At 48.3% G+C, this 26,705-nt stretch overlaps 9 protein-coding genes across 9 annotated transcripts; 7 read left to right on the top strand and 2 right to left on the bottom strand.

Moving 5' to 3' along the window:
• Window positions 1-183: 183 nt before the first annotated feature.
• Window positions 184-3,932, top strand: FIESC28_01984 (uncharacterized protein; the record flags this gene model as incomplete). The annotated part of the gene is made up of 5 exons (XM_031156134.1): window positions 184-1,731; window positions 2,359-2,661; window positions 2,711-2,797; window positions 2,842-3,663; window positions 3,711-3,932. The coding sequence occupies 5 exons, from the start codon at window positions 184-186 to the stop codon at window positions 3,930-3,932; spliced, it is 2,982 nt and encodes a 993-aa protein (XP_031019840.1).
• A 393-nt stretch (window positions 3,933-4,325) lies between these two features.
• Window positions 4,326-5,874, top strand: FIESC28_01983 (uncharacterized protein; the record flags this gene model as incomplete). The annotated part of the gene is made up of 3 exons (XM_031156133.1): window positions 4,326-4,366; window positions 4,419-4,726; window positions 4,778-5,874. The coding sequence occupies 3 exons, from the start codon at window positions 4,326-4,328 to the stop codon at window positions 5,872-5,874; spliced, it is 1,446 nt and encodes a 481-aa protein (XP_031019839.1).
• A 296-nt stretch (window positions 5,875-6,170) lies between these two features.
• Window positions 6,171-9,795, top strand: FIESC28_01982 (uncharacterized protein; the record flags this gene model as incomplete). Its single annotated transcript, XM_031156132.1, has 6 exons — window positions 6,171-6,382; window positions 6,433-7,390; window positions 8,071-8,350; window positions 8,400-9,109; window positions 9,155-9,579; window positions 9,630-9,795. The coding sequence occupies 6 exons, from the start codon at window positions 6,171-6,173 to the stop codon at window positions 9,793-9,795; spliced, it is 2,751 nt and encodes a 916-aa protein (XP_031019838.1).
• A 1,161-nt stretch (window positions 9,796-10,956) lies between these two features.
• FIESC28_01981 (uncharacterized protein) lies at window positions 10,957-12,897 on the top strand (the record flags this gene model as incomplete). The annotated part of the gene is made up of 4 exons (XM_031156131.1): window positions 10,957-11,118; window positions 11,174-11,392; window positions 11,457-11,581; window positions 11,634-12,897. The coding sequence occupies 4 exons, from the start codon at window positions 10,957-10,959 to the stop codon at window positions 12,895-12,897; spliced, it is 1,770 nt and encodes a 589-aa protein (XP_031019837.1).
• A 314-nt stretch (window positions 12,898-13,211) lies between these two features.
• On the bottom strand, window positions 13,212-14,045 carry FIESC28_01980 (uncharacterized protein; the record flags this gene model as incomplete). The annotated part of the gene is made up of 3 exons (XM_031156130.1): window positions 13,212-13,482; window positions 13,535-13,752; window positions 13,803-14,045. 3 exons carry the CDS (start codon window positions 14,043-14,045, stop codon window positions 13,212-13,214), a joined length of 732 nt encoding a protein of 243 aa, XP_031019836.1.
• Window positions 14,046-15,858: 1,813 nt separating this feature from the next.
• Window positions 15,859-16,874, bottom strand: FIESC28_01979 (uncharacterized protein; the record flags this gene model as incomplete). Its single annotated transcript, XM_031156129.1, has 4 exons — window positions 15,859-16,016; window positions 16,076-16,347; window positions 16,402-16,645; window positions 16,697-16,874. The coding sequence occupies 4 exons, from the start codon at window positions 16,872-16,874 to the stop codon at window positions 15,859-15,861; spliced, it is 852 nt and encodes a 283-aa protein (XP_031019835.1).
• Window positions 16,875-18,700: 1,826 nt separating this feature from the next.
• Window positions 18,701-20,941, top strand: FIESC28_01978 (uncharacterized protein; the record flags this gene model as incomplete). Its single annotated transcript, XM_031156128.1, has 1 exon — window positions 18,701-20,941. One exon carries the CDS (start codon window positions 18,701-18,703, stop codon window positions 20,939-20,941), a length of 2,241 nt encoding a protein of 746 aa, XP_031019834.1.
• Window positions 20,942-21,475: 534 nt separating this feature from the next.
• FIESC28_01977 (uncharacterized protein) lies at window positions 21,476-23,545 on the top strand (the record flags this gene model as incomplete). The annotated part of the gene is made up of 1 exon (XM_031156127.1): window positions 21,476-23,545. One exon carries the CDS (start codon window positions 21,476-21,478, stop codon window positions 23,543-23,545), a length of 2,070 nt encoding a protein of 689 aa, XP_031019833.1.
• Window positions 23,546-24,332: 787 nt separating this feature from the next.
• FIESC28_01976 (uncharacterized protein) lies at window positions 24,333-26,550 on the top strand (the record flags this gene model as incomplete). The annotated part of the gene is made up of 2 exons (XM_031156126.1): window positions 24,333-24,880; window positions 24,942-26,550. 2 exons carry the CDS (start codon window positions 24,333-24,335, stop codon window positions 26,548-26,550), a joined length of 2,157 nt encoding a protein of 718 aa, XP_031019832.1.
• Window positions 26,551-26,705: the final 155 nt, after the last annotated feature.

Raw genomic sequence — 26,705 nt, 5'->3', positions numbered from 1 at the left:
ATTGGGTCTTTGCACACCCTCACAGTATCTATCGCAGCTGACGTGGGCAACATGGTCACACAAGGCTCTTTGGAGTTCCAAGGATGCCTAGACCCTACACAGCCCGCCTGTCATCTTTGTACAGTATAAATGATTTTCGTGTCCCGTTCCTTTTGATCCTTAAACATGCAGCCATAAATGATCATGTGGATCATCAATACTCATACCCTAATTCTGGAAGAGTTCATTGGTCTAAATCGACCGCCTTTCGCCATCCTATCACATACATGGGACAAAGATGAAGTGACTTTTCAAGAATTCCGCAGCTCAACGCGAGATTACTCACAAAGGCTCGGAGGCCAGAAGATCCTCAACACTTGTGCCTTAGCTAGGAGCAGAGACTTCAACTACGTCTGGATAGACTCGTGCTGTATCGACAAGACCAACAGCGTTGAGCTTGCAGAAGCTATCAATTCTATGTTTGAGTGGTATGCCACTGCAGAAGAATGCTACGTGTTCATCCAAGACCTTGGTTCGGAGGCGCCCATCGAGAGTCTTAAAAGGTCAAGGTGGTTCTCGCGGGGATGGACATTGCAGGAGCTGTTAGCACCAAATAAGTTGATCTTTTTCGACAGTGATTGGCGACTGCGAGGTACCAAGCACGATCTCTTAGGCTTGGTCAGTGATGCTTCAGGAATCAGTCAAGAGGTTCTTCGAGACAAGAGCCTTCTTTCAGAAATCCCCGTTTCCCACAAGATGTCATGGGCGGCATCACGTCAAACTACCCGACCCGAGGACATCGCGTATTGTCTAATTGGTCTCTTCGACGTCAGAATGGTCTTCATTTATGGAGAAGGTCGCAAGAATGCCTTCTACCGACTACAAGAGAAGATTATCCATCAGACAAACGATATGAGCATATTTTTATGGCATTCGCTGTCTGCTGATAGGAAGTATAGCGGGGTTCTGGCGTCAGGGCCTGAAGAGTTTGTACATGGCTCGCGTTGTCGACAAGCACGCGGTGCGGTTGATACTCCCGAGTATGCAATCACCAACAAGGGTATTCGGATAGAGATCGGCCTGCAGTACACATCAAGCGGAGACACCATCATGCCTCTACATCACTCCTACGGAACTCACGCTATGGTCGGTATCTACTTGAAAGTATATGGGGGTGGGACATATGCCAGAGTGCGGCCTCACGAGCTGGCGCACCTTGACAGGGCGATTCGCGGGCGGCCCGCACAGAGGTATCTCATCCCGAGCATCTCTGCTGGCTCTGAGCCGAAGCTAGATGCGACTCGGGAAAATGCCTTTCTTTTCAAATTCCCACTGGAAACCGAATACTGGCAATACGAATCAACTAATTCACCCACTTGGTGGGATCGCGATACACAGTCATATCTACGAGATGGAAACACGTCATTCACGGCATGTCACTTCTTCCGAAGTGATTGGCATGACGTTACCCCATATCTGGACTTTGTAGTTGCTTTCGGTGTTACTGATAGTGGTGAAGCTTGGGCCATGATCGATGCCGGTTCGCTATACGATGCAGCTGTCAGTGGTCAAATGCATCTGGTCAAGGAACAAGCTGAGAAACATATGCGAGCGAACGAGAGTTCGTGTGTGACTATTCACCGCTATGGTCCACAACAGCTGGACAGAACATGCACTTATGAGGATGGCAATGAGGTATGGAAGGAGACTCCTCGTCAAACCATATCGACAATATATCTCAAAGTGTCGGTTGTGAGTATGGTGATCCGCGGTTATTCCACTTACGTTGTCAATATAACAGCACAATCCCCAGAAGAAAAGTATACATTTTATCCAAAGCTATAGTAATAAACACCGCACTGTTCTGTTCGAAACAATGTTGGCAACGTATTGTTGTCATAAAATCCTTTTTTCTTTTTGACCTAAAAGCTTCATTTCATAATATTGAAGTTATCGTGTTGACAGAGTAAATAGACTGAGGATTTTGGGACATAAAACGCTCGTGGTTCAAGGTGAAAGTCTACCCCACCACTCTGAATAGAGCCCAACAATAATGACGGCATATCAGAACACCAAGCATAAATCTCATTATCATATCAGATGCAACATAATGCTTTACTAATATCTTACCCACGGGCATCTCCACATATTTCATGACTGATAAAATGGTCAGCATAACCATCATCGTCGATCGTGGGTCCCTGGTCTCTTCCCCCTCTCGCGTCCAGCACTCCAACCACTAAAACAGCGCTAAAAAGCCCCATCAATTGCCGACAAAACTTCCTAAGAGCGGGGAAGCTTGGCGGGGAGTCTGGTATATGAGGAGATGATAACCTCAGTGATTGTTTCCTGACTTGCTTTTTCTTATTGCTAGTGTAGTTGATCATGGCGCAGAAAACAGATTACCAAAACATCTTCCACTGGGCAGAGACCCAAAAAGACGGATCCATTCCCTCATTTGCAACGAGGGACAATGATCCGTACGAGTATCTCTCCGGATTCAACAATCATCATGAGTCCGAGGCTGTTCCTGGGACTATTCCCAGAGGTCAGAACAACCCACGGGTTGTGAGATTTGGACTCTACGCGGAGCAGATGTCTGATTCTTTTGGGGCGTCGAGAAATGCAAACAGGAATTCGTGGCTTTATCGCTCGAGACCTGCTGTCGCTCATCAGGGTTTTGTAAGTACATGTGATGAGATTGGGTGGTGGTTATGCTGATGTCAGATAGACGGATATGCCCAAGGTTGAGGGAACGGAGAGCTGCTTTTTGCCTCTGAACCCTGAAGTCAGAATCTCTCCTACACAACTAGCATGGGTAAGTAAACAATTGGCTCTTGTAGTTCATGTCTAATCCTGTAGCTCCCCTTCGACATCTCCGAAGGAACAGACTTCGTCTCAGGCCTCCGCACAGTCGCAGGCTCCGGCGACCCGACCCTCCGCGAAGGCCTAGCAACTCACATCTTCTCCGCCACCAAAAGCATGGAGAAGCGCGCCTTCGTCAACTCAGATGGTGACTTCCTGATCATCGCTCAACAAGGCGCCCTGGATATCCAAACCGAATTCGGAAACCTTTACGTCCAGCCTGGCGAGATCTGTGTCATCCAGCGCGGTCAACGCTTCAAGGTCAATGTCGAAGGACCAACAAGAGGCTACATCCTTGAGATTTGGGGCTCACACTACGAACTCCCTGAACTAGGACCTTTGGGGTCTAACGGCCTTGCTAACGCGAGAGACTTTATGTATCCCAAGGCTCGATACAATGTAACTCGGGATGATCCATGGGAGATCGTGTATAAGCTTGGAGGCAAGTTCTTCAAGAGCACGCAGAACCATTGTCCGTTTGATGTCATCGCTTGGCACGGAAACTACGTTCCTTACAAGTATGATCTTACCAAGTTCGTCAACGTTGGGTCTATCTCTGTTGACCATATTGACCCTTCTATCTTTTGTGTTCTTACTGCCAAGAGCAGAGATGAGAATGCTCCTTTGGCGGACTTTTTGATCTTTTCGCCTAGGTGGGATGTCGCGTCTCACACATACCGTCCACCCTATTATCACCGCAATGCGGCTTCGGAGTTGATGGGATTGATCTATGGAGAGTATGCTGGACGGTCAGACGAGTTCCAGCCTGGAGGTATTTCTTTTGAGTGTGGTTGGGTTCCTCATGGAGTCGCATATGAGGTAAGTTTGAATCTTTATTTACTGATGAGTGTTCTGACATTTTGTAGGAATTCAAGGCTGCTTCAGCTCAGCCCCCACCAGAGATGCAGATCTCCAAGGGCGCCGTGGCTTTCATGTTTGAAAGCTGCAGACAATTGACCATTACGGATTGGGCATGGAACAGCGACAAGAAGCATGAACATGAGCCTAAGATGTGGGATGATTTGGTTGACAACTTCTCATCTCATATGGATGAGGTCAAGGAAATCTTGAGCAAGAGCAAGAAATAGGAAATGAATCATGATAGCATAACATAACATAACATTGATCTTTATCTTATCCTTTATCGATAAGCAGCCCTACCTTACCTCAACGCGCGGACTCCTCGGGTCCGTCGTATTCGTGTCTGGGCGAAATGAGTCTCCACCTGTCGAAAGACACATCCAATCATTACCAACCTATTTCGCGTTCAACAAAGCGCTAAAGGGGCGTGGATACGGGGTAAACAAAAAAACGTCTTTGTCTTCATTCAACTGTGGGCCGGACCAAACTGTTCCGTAGGGATGAGAATGGGTCGATAAGAACATAGACCATCTACCATCGTTAAATATCTTGGTTTCGCTCCCAATTAGGGAATATCACACTTGACTCAGCACTCTCTTTTAATCGTCAACTGGACAGTCATGAAGGGTCCTGACTCTCCCCGCTATGAATTTGGTGGCCCGTAAGACCCTCCCTTTATCATCCCTATTCATCCTCAATGCTAATTATCTTAGTCTCGGCGCTACCGGTATTGTTTTCGGTCTTCCGGTTCTTATGCAAGTCCTTTATCTAGGCTGCAATGACGTATCAGGATGTCCCGCACCTGCTCTTCTCGATCCTAAGACTCTAAGCTGGGCTAAGCTCAAGTCTCAAATTCCATGGCCTGAAGAGGGCCTTGCGGGTTTCATGAGCTGGGAAGTCACTGGCTGGCTTTTCGCTTATTACTTCCTGAGTCTTGTGCTTTATCGCATCATGCCTGCTCAAATTGCTCTTGGTACAAAGTTGCGTGAGTCTGGAAAGCCTCTTGAGTATCGATTTAACGGTAAGCCCTTTTTGATATGCTAAATTGGTGTCATGGCTGATTATTGTGCAGCATTCTCCGCTACCGTCGTCCAGTTGACTGGTTGCGCCATCGGAACATACATGTATGGCGCCGACTTCCCAGTCTGGACATGGATAACCGACCACTACATCCAACTCCTCACAACAAGCACCGTTCTAACCTACATAATTTCTTCCTGGGTCTACATCCGCAGCTTCTCTGTCAAGCCCAACAACCCCGAACTGCGTGAACTTGCAGTCGGTGGCCACACAGGCCGTATCATCTACGATTTCTTCATCGGTCGAGAGCTCAACCCTCGTATCACTCTTCCCATCTTTGGCGAGATTGATATCAAGGCTTGGTTGGAGATGAGACCCGGTCTTACTGGTTGGATCTTGCTCAACTGCTCATTCATCGCGAAACAATATCGCACGTATGGCTTTGTCTCAGACAGTATTCTTGTCATTGCCCTGATCCAGGCATACTATGTTCTTGAGGGTCAGTATTCTGAGGCTGGACTTTTGGGAATGATGGATATTACTACCGATGGACTGGGCTTTATGCTTACCTGGGGTGACATTGTCTGGGTTCCTTTCCTTTACTCTACACAATGTCGCTATCTGTCTGTCTACCCCGTCCACCTGGGTCCTTATGGTGTCGGAGCGATTGGCACCGTCTTCGCTATCGGTCTTTACATCTTCCGCTCGTCGAACAACCAAAAGGCGCTCTTCCGTAAGGATCCCAACAACCCAGCTTTTGCTAACGCAACATTCATCCAAACCAAGCGCGGCACAAAGCTTCTCACCAGCGGCTGGTGGGGCATGGCTCGTCACATCAACTACTTTGGCGACTGGATCCAGTCTCTACCCTTTTGCTTACCTACCAAGGCTGCTGGATATGTGATTCTTCCTGCCGGTACGGCTGTTGTCGGGGCTGAAGTTGCGAAGATGCTTGATGGTCGTTTGGTCACACCTGGTGATGCTGCACCTTGGGGAATGCTGTTTACATATCTGTATTCTGCATGGTTTGGATTCTTACTCATTCATCGTGAGGGACGGGACGATTATGCCTGCTCCGAGAAGTATGGAGAAGATTGGGAGGTGTATAAGAAGACGGTCAGGTGGAGACTAATTCCTGGTATCTACTAAGGAGCTGTCGGAAGTCTGGGGAAAAAGCTGTGACTGAATTTTCCCATAGTCCCAGCAGCGTTTGATATGAGCCTGATGCAGTTTTGTCTATCTGAAGTGAGAGAGGCGGTCGAGTGTCTGTCACTCGCTGCACTATAGCTTGGCTCGTTTTCCACACAAATCCTCAGGCTGCCTCGATTAATTATCCACTCTAGGCGGGTCTTGTCTCACATAATTGAGGCTGAGTTGAGGCGAAGCTCGGCCGCTATTATATATATAGCAAAGACAACAGCCCGATACATAGCAACAATGCCTAAATGTCAACCAAGACCAAAATGTCACTGCCTTATGAAGCGTATACTGCAGATAGTGAATTCATCTTCAAGTCACGGCAAGACATTGATGGACATCGACGAGAACTAGAACTCATATTCGAAGATCCACCAGATCTAGCAACGACCAAAGACCTGATATTGGACCATCACCCATGGATATCTCAGTACTGGTCACCTCAACCCGAGTTATTCGAGTAAGTAGGCCTATAAGTATCAGGCAGGTTAAACTAATAGCTGCAACAAGTCGAGACATCACAGGCTTGCCACCATTAGCCGCTGCCATCAAACTGGGAAACATCGAAGAAGCGCAACGTCTGATCAACGCGGGCGCTCGAGCAGATATTCATGGCCCGACATATGGAAATCTCGCACATTTGGCAGCTGCGCGTTCAGACCATCAAATTCACGAGATATTTCCGTTACTCAAGCTTGTTATCGAAGCAGGTGCGGATCCGAACGCGCCCGGCCCGTATCCGGAGAAAGAGTCTTTGTTGTGTTTTATCATTCGTGATGTTTTCCTCCCTAACTACCGTCATGCGATATGTCGCTATCTTGTAGAGGAGGTTGGAGTCGATGTTAACATGAGAAGTCAGTCTGGGACGTATCCCATTATCATCGCTACCGCACTTGCAGATAGGCTGTTAGTCCACTACCTCATAGAGAAAGGCGCCGACGTCGATGTATCTGATTTCCAAGGTAAACGGCCTGCTCATTATGCAGTTCCCAGCGCTTCGAATCGCTCCATGGGATCTTTGATCAAAGCGGGCGTTGATCTACTCGTGCCGGATTATTACGGCCGAACACCGTTGCATTTTGCTGCAATGATGTGTGGCTGGGAATTCATTGGAATATTCATTGACTTTCTGCCGGAAGGGTATGATGTCAATGTGAGAGACGACGATGGCTGGACGCCGCTTATGTGGGCGTGTAAAAACACTCGGTCGGACGCGTTAAAAATTGAGATTCTGGTGAAAGTGTACGGAGCGGATGTTTGGCCTGTTAGCTATGATGGGCAATGGTCTGCGCTGAAGTTAGCCTACTTTGCTCGTATGGACGCTGAAGCGTTGAAGTGTCTGGAACCGCCCGAGCATGAAAGAGAACGAATACTCGAAGACGGAACCACGGAGCTTTGGGATCCAGATTTTCATCAGACAATACCCGGGGAGCATCACCACTATAACAGTTGCAGTAATTGCCGTGTGGTAAGTCAAACGCAAGATCCATTTCCTGGGCTATTACTGATAAGTTGGTTAAGCTTACGCCAAGGCCACTTTATATCTGCGTGGATTGCATAGAGGAGTTCATGCTATGTTTCAAGTGTATCAAACACAGTAGAAGGATGCATGATCCTGAGCACACGATGGAGGAACATGTTGAACCGGAGATGTCAGAGGATTCTAGCGACGATGAATCTGACATCTGAAACTCCTCCACGTGGCAAGAACACGTATCTAGTTTGGATAAATAACGCGCCGAGAAAAGTAGTCTAGGCGATGACGACTGAAATACGATTTATGTATTCCCGAGTCTCCTCTACATTAAGCGGTCAGATCCTTATTCATGCAAGTCCTCTGTCTAAACGAGTTGCGGAAACCGCTATATTTGAAAGCTAAGCAGAACAGCATAAGCACTAAACAACCCTCAAGCCAATCCCAGATCTGAGCTTTGTCAACGGTCATCCCAAATCCGCGGTCCTGGTGGGAAAACTCTTCATAGGCGGGGAACAAAACCCACATGTTCGCAGGGGTTCATCGGGATATATCCTCGAAGCGTCCATTTAAAGCCGATCCTATGATAAGAACGTTACGACATGTAGACCCTAAAAATGGATCAACTGTCCATTCCCTCGGCGTTATAAGCTGTCCTGTCCGCTCTATCCTAGGGTCGTTTTAGTGCTGTTCATCGTGTATTTTTGCTCATCATGGATTGGGAAACAGTGGACGTTAAGGGCCTTGTCTCTCTCAAGAGCGCGGCTACTCTTGTTGGAATCTGGGCTATCTACCGTATTTTTGTTGCACTGTACAATATCTCGCCTCTTCATCCCCTGTCTCAATTCCCAGGCCCGAAGATCGCTGCTGTGAGTTATGTCTATGAAGCCTACTATGACTGGTGGCGAGTAGGCCGATATGGAAAGGTCATTCGCGAGATGCATGAACAATATGGTACGTCAAATTCTCGTCTTATTATCGATCACTTGACTAACAAACTCAGGCCCCATTGTCAGAATTAACCCGGATGAACTTCATTGCTCGGACCCTTACTTCACCGACGAGATCTACGCTGGTCCCGGCCGCGTCCGCGACAAATGGCAGCATCAACTCAACACAGGCGGCGCAGGCCCCGTCTCAGTAACTGGTTTCTCAACAGTCAGCCACGAAGTCCACCGCATGCGCAAAGGCGCTCTGTCGAAATACTTTTCCCGCGCGCAAATGCTCAAACTCGAGGGTGAAGTACAAGAGTTTGCGCAAATGACCGTCGATAAGATGCTTCGCTCCGCTGGCGGCGAACCTTTCGACATCAAGGAAGCTTTCAATTGTTTCACTGCGGATATTATTTCCCAGTATGCATTTGGTGAGAGTATGGGTTTCATCACACAGGAAGGTTGGGAGCCTAATCTGGCTACTTGGGTCAAATCCTTCTTTCAGAGCGCTTATATGATGAGACATAATGTCTTTGCGAGAAAGATGGCGCAGGTCTTGCCATTTTTGTCTGACTATCTGGGTGAGGATATCAAGGCTGTCATGAATCAGATGAACGTCGTCATTCCGGGGTATATCAAGGCTGCGCTGAAGAATCCTGATGGTGGTAGAGTTTTCGCGCAGGTTGTTGAGTCCAAGACTTTGCCTGAGTCGGAGAAGTCATTGTACAGACTTTCTGGTGAGGGCTTCAACTTTCTTCTTGCCGGTACTGAGACCACTGCTGTAAGTTGAATTCTTTGATTTGGGTCGATGACGCTAACTATGCAGGCTACTCTGACTGTCATCACATACTTCCTCCTCGACAAGCCCGAGATCTACAAGCGCCTCATGACTGATCTTCAAGGCATTGATCCCGAGAATCTCAAATGGACAGACCTCGAGCAGCGTCCCTACCTTTGGGCCGTGATCCACGAATCTCTGCGCGTCATGCCTGGTGTATCTCACCGCTCTGCCCGAATCGCTCGTGAAGAGGATCTTGTATACCGAAGCAAAGACGGCACCACAGAGTGGGTCATTCCCCGCGGTACACCTATTGGTATGACATCCATGATCAACCACTGGAATGAGGAGTTATTCCCCAACCCTGACGAGTTCCTGCCCGAAAGATGGCTGGAGAACGGAAAGCCAAACTATAAGCTGCAGAAGTTCTTGATTTCTTTTGGAAAGGGAAGCCGTGCCTGTATTGGCGAGAAGTAAGTGTCACTCTCCTATCATCTCAAAGCTCTGCTAACAGTTCAACTAGTCTTGCGTACTGTGAAGTCTACATCATGGCAGCTCTACTAGCTTTCCGTGTTATTCCTCGGGCGCGATTGTATGAGACTACTATTGAGGATCTGACGTACGATCATGACTTGATTGTGCTCCAGACCAAGAAGGGAGCTATCTCCGTCCGAATTGCTATCTCATAGGACAATGATATCTCAGATAGTGACCTGAATGATAATTCCCACATTTAATTAGTAGCCACACCTGCTAGATCAAATGAGCTTATGTATTGGCTTTCTGTCTGGCTCAGCTGTAAAGTTCAGACACCTGTGTACCGTGTTGAATCCCGAACAAAACTACCGAGGCGGTTATCAGAACAACCCCTCAGATATCAATTACCGCAGGCCTCTAGTTAATTACAAATGCCGATGCCATTGATCATGTACTAATCAAGCAGCCCACTGCAGAGCCATCTTTCGATTAGCCTATAGCTTAATCATGATAGGATGGCGTCCCTTTGATCAAAAGGATATCTGAGCTGCATCTCAGTTATCAATTGCAATACCAATGGTAGTCATATCAATCATGTCGATACATGGATTCATCGCCCTTATCGGGGCCAGCTCCTGTAGAAGCGTTAAGTGCGAAATGAAGTGGAGCTACAGATCTCGGATAAAAACAGAATGAATTACCAATGCCTGAGCTACTCCCATCATTTGTGCAAAGCCTTGTAAGTATAATCTTGCAACATTCGTTCCATCCCAAGTCTATCATACTACATGACATCACATCTCGTAGTTCATGTAAGCTACCACGCCAAGCAATTGCCGCGACGAAGAACCGAACGGAAGAAGCCTTCCCCCTCGCAGCGTTTCAGCCACCATACCTATTTGAGATACCTATTTAAGCCCAACTCACCAATCGGTGTCTGTACACCGAGATGCATTCAATAATTCAGTCTAGACTCTACCTGCGCTAGGAAGTTTGTGTACCACATTCCCGTGCGATCAGCCTTGTAGCGGCGCGTACAGTATCCCGATCGGGTCTGGATCGATCTTTTACCCCAGACCCGGCAAGCCGGCAAGATTCGAGAACGCTTTGGACTCTGAGATAGTGACCGAGGTTTTGATAGGAATGCGGGGCTGAAGCTTGATCATTGAAGATATAGTTTGCGGGGAGGATGATTAGGGGTTTAATTATCTGGGGTATGTCCCGAATTGCCGATCGTGAGTCGTCGACTTGGTATATAACAAAGCGCATGGCTTTGTGTTGAACTTGACTTTAACAAGGCCATTCGTCTTCATCTGAATCGCACCAGCACCACTGATTACTTGATACCGCTGTACCGACTCCACTTCGCTAACATGGCCTCTCCTCAAGAGGTGCCAACGCTGCCTGCCAGCGAAACAAAGCAGGCTCTCGAAAAGTCTGACTCCCAACCGACACCGTCAATCAACCATGCCGAACATTCCATCTTCGAAGAAGAAGAGCCCAAAGTTGCTTGGTCCACCATTCTCGCCGTCTTCGTAAGACTGAACTACGCTCCATGATACTCACTTCGACTAACACGTCCATCAACAGTTCATGGGCTTGACCTATATCCCCGCCATCGCGACAGCTTTCCTCATGCCAACCCAAATTATCCAACAAATTGGCATGGCCTTGGGCGATACGGAGAATATTGCTTGGATTCCTGGTGGTTGGTCTATCGGTGCTGCTGTTTCGTTCTCGGTGGCTGGAGGGTTGAGTGATGTTTTTGGAAGAAGATGGGTGTTGTTGAGTGGTCAGACTATCATCTTGGTCGGCGCGGCAAGTATCCAGACATTGATTGGAGATGGAGACTTTTGCTAATGCTCGGTGGTAGATCGTTTGTGCTCTTGCTGAGAGTACTCTTCGAATCGTCGCCGGAACTACGCTGGTTGGCTTCGGCGCTGGTGTCATCATGGTATCTTATCCTGGTATCAGTGAGCTTCTTCCCAACAAGTACAGGTATGTAACGTACCGCCTTCTTTTTCCCGTCACAATCTTATACCCTGTCCAGAGGTATCGGCATCGGATGGACCGAATTCTGCATCTGCATCCCCTGGGGCTCCCTCAGCGGTCTTATCGCCACTCAACTCTACCTCAAGGCAACTTGGAGATGGTGCTACTATATCACTATCATTTACGCAACCATCTGTCTCATCGGCACCTTCATATGCTACTTCCCTCCATCCCGTCCACAGCATGACTTTGAGAAGACACGTTGGCAGCAGGTCAAGGAGTTGGACTACGTTGGACTCCTCCTTTTCGCTACTGGTCTTACCATCTTTCTCATTGGAGTCACTTTCCTCGGTGCTGCTCACAGATCTACCGCACTTGTCGCATCGACTATATCCATTGGTGCCTGTGTCTTTATCGGCGCTTTCATCTACGACTTTACTATCCCAAAAAAGCCTCTCTTCCCACGCAAGCTATTCCGCATGTACAGAGAGTTCACGGTCTATCTTGTTATCCTCTTTGTCTGTGGTATGATCTGGCAGGCCATGGTCACGCTGGGCAACCAGGGTACTCTATTCATGTTCACAAATGATCTCGTCGAAATAGGCTACATCTCCATTCCGGCGAACATGTCGGGTGTCATCGGAGGTTGGATCATGCCTACTCTTGTGCACAAGATCAAGCATATTCGGTACCAGTTCCTGTTCGCGCTTCTCCTTCAAACTGTTTTCACGGCATCATACGCCACTGTTATTCCTCACAATAAGACCGGTTGGATGCTTTTGCCCATGTTCGGCCAAGCATGCTTCACTTGGCTTACAGTCTTGTCCTACGTCTCATCTGGTCTGTTGGTCCCACAAGAAGAGCTCGGAGTCTCGGCTGGTCTTATGGGAACTTTCCGCAGCGCTGGAGGATCTCTCGGCAATGCCATGTTCAGCACAATCGTGACATCGATTACTAACCGCAATCTTGCGAAGAATATTGCTGGAGCAGCCATGGGTGCTGGGTACTCAGCGAAGGACTTACCAGCTCTGATCCCAGCGGTGATTCAGAATGCGGTTGGTGTGCCTTTCGCCTTGGCCAAGGTGCCAGGTGTTACTGAACCTGTTCTTCAGGCGACTACTGCCGCGTTCAAGAACACTTATGCAACGGCGTTCAAGACTGTGTTTTTGTCTACCATTCCGCTTGGTGTGGTCGCCATGGTGGCAGCGGCATTCATTCACGACCCGAGTCACTTGCTTAATAACCACGTTGCTGTTCATCAAGAGAAGGAAGTATTGGGGAAGAAGAACGAGGTTGAGATGGTGAGCAAGGTTGTAGATTAATTGTCATCGTGTTTAATTTGGATCCAGCCAGCAGAGAATTGATCTCGTTTCATTTTGGTCAACTAAGCTCTTCACTTCTCAATTTCGAGTCACAGCAGTCAATGCGTACGCATTTACGCTCATATATACATCGAAGCTCATAAAGTTTCTAACTATGTTGAAGTACAAACGAGTGGACTAGAGATCATCGCCAGCGGAAAACAGCCCAGCACACCCATATCAGCCTCGAATCCAGGACCTTGCACGCTCGAATCAGCCATAGAATACATTGCGTCATAGATAAACTAGAGAAAAGCGAAAGATACACCCAGCACTTAGGCGCCGATCTTGGAGATCAGGAACTCGGGAGCAGGGCCAGCAGCATCTCTTTGGTACATGAAATGAGCTGCGGTGATCATAAGAGTTCCAGTGCAGACAGCATCGCCAGTGTTGCAGTAGATAGCAGTTCGGTCAGCAGGGTAGTTGGGAATGCCCTTCTTGTTCTGGGCGTTCTTGGTGTAGCCGAAAAGGACGCAGCCCTTGACCTGGTCCATGACCTCAGCGTCTAGCTTGGAGACAGCGGCGGCAGCCAGAGCAGTTCCTTGACTAATGAAGAGGTTAGTAACATGTCAATGAAAGGAGTGACGTGTTTTCTCACCTGTATCCACCGGTGACGATGGGAGTGTCGGGACACTTCTCGTGAGCCATGTTGTACAGACGGACAGCCTCGTTGATGGCTTCTGAGGTGGAGCCATCGGGACGGAGGTTGCCGCCGACATCCGCCTTGTAGGGGCCGCCAACGCCCTGGACCCAAACTCCGCCCTTGCCGTACTTCGCTTCCAGCTTCTTAGCCACAGCGGGACCGGTAGATGCGCCCTATGCGTGTTAGTGAATTGTCAACTAGATGGAGTCTTGTAAAGACTTACCATGTTACCAGGCTCACCAGTGGCACGAGCAAAGATAAAGATAGCCTTGGGGCATTCACCACTGCTGTTCTCAAGATCATTGCGAGTGCTGGAGCCACCAAGGCCACCGCTGAGGCCACCGCCCAGACCGCTACCGCTTCCAAGGCCGCTACCAAGGCCACTGCCGAGCTGGCGGACCTCGACATCGCCAGCAGGAAGGGCGCTGGCAACACCAGCCATGAGAGAGAAAAGAGAGAACTTCATATTGAGGATGTAAAAAAGAGTTGTGTTGCACCGGGCAGAACGAGAGAATAGATGGTGGAGAAAGAGAGGGTTCGAAAGAAAGAATGTCTGAGCTGTGTCCGAGATGGCTTGGGATGAAGAACAAACCCCTCTCTTCCTCTGGGACCTGAAAGGCTCTTATAGATTTACAAAGGAAGGCTTCAGAGACAATGTGACTGTTTTCTTGGCTTCTACTGGGGTCATCACTGTTTCATCCCAACGCCAAGTAAGTTACCTGTCAGAACTTGATTCTCAGTCTGCACATTCTAGAAACAGACCAATGCAGAGTTTAAAGTGCTTAGCGATTAGATGAGACAAAGGTCATGGCGAAAACGATAAGATGTCGTGGCTGGAAAAACAGGGTTGGGAAATAAGATTCTGGGCGTTAGCAAGACCCATCGAGGTTAATCTGTTTAGAGGTCATGGCGAGACAGACTGAGTCAGTAAAACGGCTGTGCATGGCTTTACCGAAATTGATGCACAGACAGCTACGAGTAGTGTTTTGGGTCCTAGCTGTACAAATAGTGGACCTCGGGATTAGTTGCTCTTCTTAGTCTGATGAAACCAGCGGAGGATTCTGTGTGTTTCTTTTCCTTTTTTTCATCTTGACTTTTTTACTTTTTCGATTTGTATAATTTCGCAAGTATTCTCAAAGTAGGATAAACTGAAGGATTCTGAGGTTACTTCGCTTGATCTATTGTCGTATTGCAGTTGATATTTTTGTTGGTCATTTGTGATAAAACAGTGTCAATGGGTGTTTGCTGATGAGGATCCACAACGAGACTGCCATCAGATTGGATAGAATACGAGGCATTGAAACAACCACTCTAACACTAAACAGCCGAGGCATTCAATCATCGACCAATTCAGGTATTGACCTTGTTGAGAATCATCAGATAGAGTAAGATGATGTAGATGCCAAGGATTAATCTTTTATATCAGACGGGCTCGAGTAGCGTGGCGTTATGGGGAGCACCTTAGTGGTCTCTGATCTGTGCTCTCTGCCGCTGGCAGTCGCTTTGTTACACCTTTAATGCTAGGGGCGGATCGACAGGTCAGCTGTGCGTGCACGGATATCTCAACGGTCAAGTCTTCACGGCTTGCTCCGAGCTGAAAGACTGTGACCGAATATTTCCTTTGTCAGTGGTGCGATGACGACTATGCCTTTGGGCTTGGTGTTTCGAGAAGAGAAAGTTTGTTTCCCTCGGAGAATTGCGATTGGATCACAATCCCGAGCATACTGACGATATCTGACTTGTCATTAACTTTGAGGAAACAGTTTCAGACTTCTGCAAGTGCTCTGGTAAGATGCAATTGATGTTTACCCACCTATCATGAAAAATAGCACTATCGGTCGCTATGACTAGCCAAGAGACTGCCTAAATAGTGGCTTACCGGATCGTCTCGCTTGTGCAAACCGAAGGCCTACTGTCACATACGGCGATACGTGCTGTGCAAAGTCTTCTGCCAATTGTTCTGTACGTCTTTCGGTTACGTTGCGATATGAGTACTCTTAGGCCAAGTCCAAGCTACACCAATTTAAGTCATCAAACGGAGGAGCAGTTTTCATCTTTCGGACGCCATCAGCGAAATTTAACTGTGCATCAGAAGCAGAAGAGCACGTTCAATGCCATATACATAAGTCATATTGAGAAATAGAAATTGGCTGTGACATATACGGGAAGCCAGCCCTCTAGATACAGCGTGCAACCTTTCCTCATCCAAAAGCCATGATCATTCCATAACAGCCCCCTTGATCCCGTTGGAGACTCATCTCCGTTCTGGTGCTGTCCCTTTACTGATGGATTGGACGGCCGTACTCATCACTGGACAGGTCGCGACGGCTAACACCAGCAGCCTCCATCAGCTTACGGCTGAACGCCATACGCTCGCTACCGCGCATGGTCACGGTACGTCGCTGCCATCCGATCTCAGTAGGCATGCGTTCGTTCTCTGTAGAAGTCCCTGTTAGCCTCATCCTCATGACACTTGAAAAGATCGGCGCAACTCACTGAACCAGTACTCAATGTAGTCCTTCTTTACCGTGCCGGTAGTTCCATCAGCCATGATCTCGAAAAAGGAAGCCATCTCGCCCCAAGAGAAACCGCTAGCCAGTGCAGACAGCGAGTGCTCAGGGTTGGTCTTCTTGGAAGTCTCCAGACGACCCATTCGGGCCTTGGCAACTTGCTCGACGGTGATCATCTCGTCGGGGAAGTAGGTGAGAGTCTCCTCCCAGACTGTCTGGTTGAAGGGGTTGGGATCGGCGAAGTAAGCATCAGAGCGACTGAATTCAAGGTTAGCACTTGGTCAAAGGAAGCGATGATTGTGGATGACGGACCTGATCGAGATGTCATGTTCGAGGATGCCGTGACGACCGAGGTCTTCAAGATCAAAGGAACGAGCCGCGGGGTACTTGGGGCTAGTCCTGATAGCTTGTGTAAACAGAAGGACCGCATCGCCCTTCTCGATGTTGAAGCCGTTAAGCATACCATCAGCGAGTTTCTTGAGGTCAATGTTCCTACCATCGCGGGGAAGGTAGCCGTGGTTGGCTAGTGTGTTAAGGCCGGGACAGGGACCACGAGCTTGAGCAAAAGGTTAGTAAGAGTTGGTAGACTTCAATTGCGAAGGCTTACAATCAGTTGAGCCCGGGGCAATCCACTCCTGAGGAGTCCAGTTGCCATTGGTGTTGCTGCCACCACTGAGGTCACTTCCGCCGGTAAGAGAGCCGCCACCAAGGCCGGGGAGGAACTGGGGGAGTGCAAAGGCGGGTGCAGCTGCGGAAGACGCAGCGATGAGAGTAGAGAACTTCATAATGAATGAGAATAGAAGGTGTCAATCGAAGAAAAAGAAGCGAGTGAGGCTAGAGCAAAGAATGTGGTATCTGATGAGAAGTAAAGACTGTCGAACCTGTCGATGCGGTGATGGTCTGGTAGCAGAGTCGCGTACCATCGATACTTTATATCCTCTTGGCTACCATTAACGTCATTTCTCCATTCAACATACAGCATACCCTCACCTCGCAACTCCGTCTTATCTACGTAAAACCTTAATAAAAATACAAGACTCCAGAAATCCGAAACATCAAGGCACCTTCCGAGCGCTCAGATCCTCCTCGCGTATACAAGATTAGATATGACGGAAACGTTATTGGTCGATCACCCTTCACTTTTCTTCGGTGAGCCTCCTTCGCGAGAATTTCCAGAAGTAGTAAGGGTCTTTGCTTTTGTTTGTGACTCCACTATCTCCCGTGGCCACTTGTTTCAGCCTGTGCTGTTTCGAGACTCGCATCCATGACTCTAATCAGCAGATCCAGCTAGCCATCGAACGCCAAGAAAAGGAACTTCTAGAATCCTGCCGAGGCTCAGGGGAAACTACCGAGGCTGTCTCTGCACAGACATTTCTGATATCACAATGTTTGGGCGCGTTACCTGCCACACGAAACCGTAGAAGTATGAGATCTTGAGCATGAAGATGTTTATTGTCTCTCGGAGAATTTTGCTTGGTGGACTTGACATTCTGCATGCAGGTCTCTTTCAGCTCTGGTGCCTTGATGTCGGGAACGACGCCCGATGAAGATCTTTTGTTTTCCTCATTGTCGGGTGTATCTGCAACCCCATTTGTTTCATCAGGGATATTTCCCTCTTGTGGGTGTTGTTAGTCCCTGTACCAGGTCAAAATCAGTCTTTGAAGAGGACTCTGAGATTTCGGAGAATTCTGGAGTCGCATGCATCAGGCTGTACTTCCGATAGGGGACCTGATGGTAGATAGACATGAATCATTCGAATGCTCACGTGACGTTGATCATGACCCGAGCTCGGTACTTCGTCCAACCCCACCAGCCAATTAAGAAGCCGAATCGGTAGGCTAAGAGCATTAACATTCATTGAGTACCTACCTATTACATCCAAGTCATTCAGAAGTAGAAGGTATCATGACATTGGATTGATTAGGAGTACTGATGCATGGTGTATGTCAAGATTGAATCACTTGCTAAGAGCCTGTAAGCAACCGTTTCAGTACGTGCCAGAGCACATTGACATGATAAGCCGAGCTAGATTTGTCGTGCAACAATTACAAATTTAACTCTGTTGGTGAATACCCGCAAGCAAGTGTCAGAATCTTGACAAAATTGTAGCTGTCTCCTTTTTATATAGTCCTTCACTGACAAGACTATATCACAGTTGTAAACGACTGTACGATTGTCCCAGTCTATGTCGTTGATGATTGTTACCCTGAAGCTTCGGATGCTGTTTTCCGGCAGCCCTACAAGGGCCAGACGACACGTTACTGGCCCGTCATTTTTCCGATTCCTGCTTAGCAGTCCTCCGCCGTCGGACTCAGCGATGCGAGCTGACCTATCAAATGCATCGGGATAAAATGACAACTCCACCATGAAACGCTCCGGCGGTTATCCCAGTCTTGCTAAGATAGGAAGGTACTTGTAGTTGTATGGCAATAATCCGAACGAACAGGTATTGCACTATCACAAAAGGCAATCTCCAGAATAAGATGCTTGATCAGACGGGGCGGTCTAAATCCTTCGATCCAGGGTCTACGATCAAAATGTCTAGTTTTCTTCTCACGCTCCGCCCTCATGCTCTAGTTCTGACTGTTATCATCTCGACCAGCACATCATCATGGCTGGCTACTCGCCCGTCCACAACCCCGACGCGCTAGCTTCACCTTCGAAAGGCGTCGAAGCAGGAAGGATTGGACTATCGGAAAAGTCAGGACAATGGAATCTGGACGTCAATCAACAGCCTGTCAGATCTGCCACAACCTTCGTCATCCCACCGAGACAACCACGATTTCGACAATGGTGGCGTAGAATCGGTCTTCTCGGCACGCTCATCCTCACCGTTGGCACCGGCGCCATTCTACTTTCCGTCGCTCTCCTTATCTTTCTGTACCAAGGAGCTGATAAAGCAAGGAATCGGTATCCCAGATCTGAATTCTGGGATCAGATCGTATTCAATGAGTGGGCTACGCGACTTGTTACCATTTGCTCAGCCGTCATTCGAGTTTCCATGGGCTTTCAGATCGGCTTTGCTGCTGCGGCTATGGCGGCGGTGATATTGGAGACTTCGGGGAGTCATTTTGTTGATACGGCCATGCTATCCATCCAACGAGCTGCAAGTTCTAGTGCTGGCCCTGGAAGTATGATCCCTACAGCCTGGCAACACATCAAGGCAGGACGAGGTTCTGGAATGCTGTACTTTGTCCTTCTTGCTTCATCCTTCATCATCGCGTTAATATCGACATTAACTTCCACTATCATTCTTTTCGACTTTGGTCAAGACCAAATATCCGCACCGGTTGCCACGAGTGTCACGGCAGTTGGATTCGACACACAGGAGATCTTTCCCTTCAATGGCATCTCATACTGGAAATCGCGACCACTTGCGCATTGGCGTTTTGCAGAGACGCGACCGGCCAAGACGGAGACTGAGCTTCGGACGGAGAATGCGATTGATACAGGAGATGTTTACAGAGCTATGCTCCCGTTTGATAGCGCTGAGGATAGAACAAGTCTTGAGTTCTATGAAGGGCCTGCTGTGGTTGTCAATCAGCGAACGGCCTGTTTCGGTCCGACATTTAACAGTACGGTACTCAAGTATCAGCAGAGTGACAGTGAGGTCACTAGTGGATTGTATCTCAACGCTAGCTTTGCGGTGGAAAACCAGACGGACTTCCTCGGATCGTCGTCGAACATCCCTCAAAACACCATTTGCAGAGTCCACAACGAGTGGAACACCACACACCACAATATTATGCCCATAGCCTTATGCAGCAGCCAAGCAAATGCTGTCTCCATACACAATGGGACCAAGAATCCTCTCTCTGGCTGGGCGTACAGCTTTAACTCAGTGGTACTCATCAGCTCAGGTTCAGCATTGAACGGACTTGAACCGAAGACTGGTCCCAAGACTGGAAAACCTTCCAAGGTTGAAATACCAGATAAGCTCCAGAATCTGACATTTAGTCACTATGGGCCCTGGACGATGGCTCACACAGCTGATGGTATGGAAGCCTTCAACGCTACCATATGCTACATCAGTCAAAATCTGCCTCATCGATACAACGTTACCATGTCTGGACGGGCTATCGACGCTGAGCCGGAGTCTTTGTACGAGTGGTCTGACATCACAACTGAGGGGAATGGCACTAGCATTCTGGAACAGCTAGGCGCTGGTCTCTCCTCTGAAAACAAGAAGAACCGAGGAATTTTGGATCTTGAAGTTCATTCGGACCCAGAGCCGTGGGCTGATCCTAGCGAGGCGGGTAAGATCCAGAGTGGGTATGCTCTGCTGTGGACCACGCTCGTGGAATATTCCCTCCTGGGAAGTTGGAGCTTTGCAGGCAGAATCATGACCAACAGTATCCTGTCACAATTCATATGGCCAACTCACCCCGAGCACGCTGCTGTAGTCCAGAACATCATCCAACAAAAAGGCGACCCCGCACAAGCAATGCAATCACTCGTTTTCCGCTTCTACCAGATGCTGTACTACGACTGGCTCCCCAACTACAAGGCAACTCACGAGGTCACGACCATCAATGCCAAAAGTGTACTCATTCCTGAGAAATGGACTGGTCTTGTCGTCGTCTTGGCTATCATCGTTTTGCACTTTATTGTGACAGCTGCGACCATGTATCTTTTTGCTCAGAGGACTACATCTTCGCTTTTAGGTAACGCTTGGCAAGCTGTTTCGCAGATGGTGTCGCCTGAGACGCAGGATGTTATTCGGGCTGCCGGTGGTGAGGGTATGAAGGATAAGGAAGTTGCACAATTGGTCAAGGCGGTGGGAAGGGACAATGAGGCCTATATCGTTTCAAGTGGTGTGGACAATGGAAGGACAGAGTTACGAGCTCGTTAGATAAACATATTCCCTTTAATTTGACATAGTCAATGGACTTTGGTCCATCACCGCAGATGCAGGATATGCAAAGAGTACTGGACTGGAGTGAGAAAAAAGACACGGAACAGCCACAATGACCATTCGTGTGCACGCATATTGGGAAGAGGTTATAGGTACCGTGCTGAGAGACTTTAGCCGTGAAGTGGTTGAGTCTATGTATCGGGACGGTGAGAACCGGTTGTTGAAGATGAGGCATTCGGTTGGTCTGTAAACATTCCTGAAGATATTGACATGCTCACTGACGTGTTTGGACCCCATCACAAATAATTCATTCAGTCAACTGTTAGAACACGAAGTATGGACAGCTGAGACCAGTCCTTACCATTCGCCCAGGCTGTATAGTGGGGAAACGTAAGCCTTTCTCCAATTGCCAGCCAGCATATGAGTATGCAGAGACTCCATGCTCTCTCCCCACTCTTCAATAAAAAAACGCTCAACCGTCGGTTGCGCCAAGTCCTTGTTCAGATCATATCAGCTCGCCTCATACTAATCATGAGACAACTTCATTATAGCCCCTTGAATGATGCACAAGGATCCATACGTCTCTTGCAAATCAGTAAAGGATGGGGCAGGGAAGAAATATCATGTTCACTATTTCAAACAGTCCTTGTCCTCGACGAAAACCAGGCCCCGGACAGAACCCTTATAATCCCGTATATAGCGCTATCCTACGTCTGGGGTCGCGAAGGGTTCGATCACCAGATTCTTATAGATAACCAGCCGTTTATGGTAAAACCAAATCTGTTCTCAGCACTCCAGCATATCCGCCGTACCGATCAAGACGTGATTCTATGGGTCGACGCGATCTGCATAAATCAACGAGACAAAAAAGAGAGAGGTCATCAAGTAGCGCAGATGCGCTATGTCTATGAGGCGGCGGAAGAAGTGGTTATTTGGTTAGGCAAAGGCGACGAGGAAACATCGAATCTGATCAAGGCAGTTCACAGCATCGACGAGAAAGCCAAAAAGGCTGGGCCCAGGGCAAACTACAAAGACTGGATCAAGCGGTGTGAAGAGCTCATGCCGAAAGAGCTAGGAAGCGCTGGGTCGCCACTACGTTTAGAAAGAAGCAGCGCTCTTTGCAAACTTCTCAAGAACAAGTGGTTCGAAAGAGTCTGGATCCTCCAAGAGATCGCAAGGGCTAAAACAGCTAAAATCGTATGCGGCAACAGTTCATGTCCTGCACGAACCTTCAGCTTCATACCACACCTTATGGACATGAAAGTCGATAATCATGTTCAGGCCGTGCTCGATATCATGCCACGAATCCGCGAAGGCACATGGTGGTCCTCAAATCGAAACCTGCATCACCTCATTCAAGAATTCTCCGGAAGTCAGGCTTCCATGAACAGAGACAAAGTCTATGCTTTACTATCTATGTCAGAAGATGCCCACGACTCTAGACGATTCTTTCCATGCTATGAAAAGGATGACAGAACTGTATGGATAGACACTGTATCATTTCTGCTATTTCGCAAGATTCTCAGCCAAGATTACTCGTTTCCCGACTTTGGATTTTCAGATCTACGACGTCCGATAATTGAACTTGTTAGAGAAACGCTCGAATGGGCTATTACTGAACAGGGGTTCTTCCAAGTCTCTGCTCAAAAAACGGCACGGATCCTCTGTCAGCGTCTAAACGAGGGCGATTTGGATAAACATGCGGTGCTAGAGTCAGTGGCAAGAAAATATGGACAGGAGAAAAGCATGCGTGAGCTCTTATCCAAGAGCAATTATCACATCGGCATCGAATTCTCAGAGGCGCAAGCGATCTTGAGTGCCACATCTGATGAACAAGGCGTGGCCAGTATTGGGATGGCATTTTACTTTCTAAGTTTGGACGATGTCGATTCAGCTTCTGACAGCCACCGTTTATCTCTCAAGTACCGCCTACTCGTCCAAAAGGCAGTCTTGCAACAGCCTACTCTACAAAACGGCCCATTGGTAATGGTTTTCAAACAACGTGATCTGTCACCTTTCCCATTACCAAAGATCATGAAATTCCCGTCTTTCCGCTTCGAACATGATGAGAACATGTTTGAAACGATAGACAGACTGGTTCAAGACAAGGCTCCACTGCATGAGTTACTTTGGGCACATACATGGGCAGGAAATGAGGGTGCCGTTGATGATCTACTAGAAAGAGGGGTCATCCCGGGTGAATCTGATGTCAGAGGATTCGGAGCGGTTCATCTTGCTGCAGTCAAGGGACACATGAAAGTTATGGTGGTGCTGATCAAGGCCGGCGCATGTTTAGATAAACGCAGCGTTGAGGGAAACACGGCACTCCATTTTGCAGCGGCTCAGGGACTGTTCCACGTGGTAGGGCTACTACTGTTGTATTGTGCTGATGTCGACATAGCGGATCGTGAAGGCAAAACGGCGCTTCATTTTGCCGTGACTCAGTCATACTTACATGTCGTGAGACTTCTACTGTTGTATGGTGCTGATATATACCAAGTTGATAGTGAAGGCAGAACGGCGTTTAGCCTCGCCAGGGAACGCGGCGATGCAGAAATGGAAAACATGTTACTCCGACGGCGGCTGAACGATGTAGAATAAGTTTGAACGCCTTTACTTCAAAGTTGTGCTCTGAGGGAAGATGTGTTGAACAGACAATAGTTGTCGTGATTGTTGTAATAGTTGTGTATATAAGTCGCCCTCGGCAAACAAGAGATAAGGTCAGAGTCATAAGAAGCTAAACTCGGGAGTAACCACCGACGTAGGTATTGATCTTGTAAGAAACAATTGCTTCATCCAGCCAGTACGGAGCCTCTAAAAGTAGCTGCGGGTTATCATCTTCCGTGTTGTTACCGTCTATGGTCCCCAACCAATGAAACTGTGAAGGCGGGGCTATCCTGGACATTGATCTTGTTGATGCGCAAGTTTAAGCAAGTTTCAGAATAAACTATCACGCCAAGACCCTCGCTTAGGACAGTCAAGCCAGTCGGAGAAAATTGATTGTTACTTATTCGGTGCAAATTCTCGCAAGAACCTGTTGGTCATCGAACCAGGACAAGCGGTATGTCTTGGCAAGAGCCCTGGCTCGACTGATTGAGTTGTTCGTTGCCCGTTACCCACCAACATGGAAGAGAGACCATGACATCCATGGTCATGGATCGAATTCTCCGCTTGACGCCACTTTTCTCCCACCGATATGTTGCTCAATTTCCCTCAGAATATTTAATATATCCCCCCTCACTTCACAGACTGAGAGTGACATTCTGCTTGCATCTGAACCTTGGACCTCTGTCATACACTAGATAGGTATTCTTAATGATATACGTTCGGAAGGTCACGATAACAAACCCTCTTCAGTGGTATTTCGGTATCCCTTCTTCACATCACTATGCGATTATCCGTCCAGGGGCTCGCCTTAGCTGCCCTCTTCCCACTTGAACTATGGGCCCACGTAACGACAGGAAGAGAGCGACAAGGAGTCATCGGATACGGCATTACCATGTACGATCCTCCCTGCGCGTACGGATGCATCGACACGGTTAAGTCATGGCCTCTCCAATGTGGTGGCGATCACGGAATGGACCATGACATGAGCTCAATGCACATGGCAGCTGCGACGCCTGAGTGCAAAGCCACCAATGATGCCTTCCTCACAACCCTGGCGTGGTGTTTTCACACCCATTGTCCAGACACCAAGAACTCAACACTCGAGAGTGTTTGGGAAATGGATATTGTGGGAAGAATGAAGGTCCAGCCTTCTCCCAAGTACTCGTATCAGGTCGCGCTGGCTCTTGCTTATGAGTCGCCTCCAACTGAGATTGTCAATTCAGAAGCGGTGCTCAACAAGACTTCTCTGGTCGATGAGGCAGCTTGGAAAAGTAACTTCAACGCTGATTACATCTTTGAGAAGATGGAGGCGGTGACCGAGAAATATGGGTAAGTATCAATCCTGCCATTATATGTACCTCTCCTCGACTTCAGGCTGACTAGAACTCAGTATCATTCTAATGGTAATTTGTGTCGCTATCCCCATCATTTTCTCCTGGATCGAATGCCTCCCACTTCCACAGTCCGCCGTCTCCAAGTTCTATGCTACATTCATCGACCCTCCCCTCTTCGGAAGCTACCACTCCATCCCAGTTCTAGGTCTAGGCTTCGTTCCCACGCGCGGACAAGCAATCTTTATCGCATTCATATGGGTCATCAATATCATTCTTTGCGCCGTTGGATACGAACTCAAAGACCCAATGTCATGGTACAATTCCTTGGACCAGCAACTGGTTTCTTACATCAGTAACCGTGTTGGGCTCTTGAGCTTTGTGAATCTAGCCCTCGCTGTCCTCTTCTCTAGCCGGAACAACGTACTTCTTTGGGTCACCAACTGGTCTTACTCAACTTATGTCCTTGTTCATCGGTGGGTCGCTGTCATTTGCATGTTGCAGGCATGTCTGCACTCAGCTATCTACTTGCAGGTTTACCTTGACCCTGCTGCAATGGGCGAAGGCGCGCATGACAAGGAAGCGAAGGAGGATTATTGGATCTGGGGCATAGTTGCTACCCTGTCTCTGGTCCTGCTGATACCATTCTCCATACTCCCGCTTCGCCAAAAGCTCTATGAGGCTTTCTTGGCTTCTCACGTTGTGCTTGCCCTTTTGTCTATGATTGGGTGCATGTTGCACATTTTCTACCGATATGAGTGGCAGTGGGGATACCAGACATGGGTTTGGATTGCCTTTGCCTTTTGGATTTTCGATCGCTTCCTAGCTAGGCCCCTCCGGGTGATGCGAAACGGTGTCAAGCGAGCACATATTACTTTGATTGACGATGACTATCTAAGAATCATGATTCCCAAAGCAGAGGGAGATGGTCATGTCTACGTTTACTTTCCTTCCCTTACCTGGCGTATCTGGGAGAACCACCCCTTCTCAGTGGCAGGTATCTCTTCCAGACCTTACCCGCCCCATCGAGCAGAGTTGGCTCATTATAGCGACAACGGCAAGGAAGCTAAGAATGACTCAACAGTTACGGACTTGGAGCTACATACAAGGGACGCTGAGGTCTCGGGCCTTGTTATATTCGTTCGTCGTCATGGCGGATTGACATCTCTCCTGGCATCAGCTTCAAACTTGAATCGTGGTATTCCCGTTCTGGTTGAGGGTTCATACGGACCTCAAGCATCCATCGTTCCGCACTCACCGACCATCGAGCATCCGAACATTATCTGTGTTGCAGGTGGAGTTGGTATCACTGGAGTGCTGCCATACGTCGATAGTCGACCCAGTATGACAGGGTTGAAAGGCAAAAAGAAGCTATTCTGGGGTGTTAGGACTGAGCCGCTGGTAGAGGCAGTTCGATCTGTTATTCCCAGAGTCACGAATGATACGAACAGCCAGGAGCTTTGGAATGACTTCGGGGTAGCTATTTCTGTTGACAAGCGTTTCGACGTCGATTCTGCCCTCAAAGAGGAACTGGATGGCGTTACTGGGGGTACTATAGTAGTTGTTTGCGGCCCAGCGGGAATGGCTGACGATGTTAGGGTTGCTGTTACGAAGTTAGGGCAACAGGGTTTGGTAGTGAAGCTGGTTGAGGAAAGCTTTGCTTGGTAGTCGGTTAGAACACCCCTCTCTTTTACAGCCGAGGTACCAAGCAAGCAATTTTAATTAGGACGCAGCCCGTTATAATACGACATATCGGGGATAAATGTTTCTTGAGGCGCCATACAAACCCACTTAGACAATCCTAACGGTGCCGTACTCCGTGT

The sequence above is a fragment of the Fusarium coffeatum genome, assembly GCF_003316985.1.
Source record: "Fusarium coffeatum strain FIESC_28 chromosome Unknown BRIP53273_contig_43, whole genome shotgun sequence".
NCBI classification, from domain to species: domain Eukaryota; kingdom Fungi; phylum Ascomycota; class Sordariomycetes; order Hypocreales; family Nectriaceae; genus Fusarium; species Fusarium coffeatum.
The sequence above is the reverse complement of the archived record's forward strand: the minus strand, read 5'-3'. Positions and strand labels throughout refer to the sequence as shown.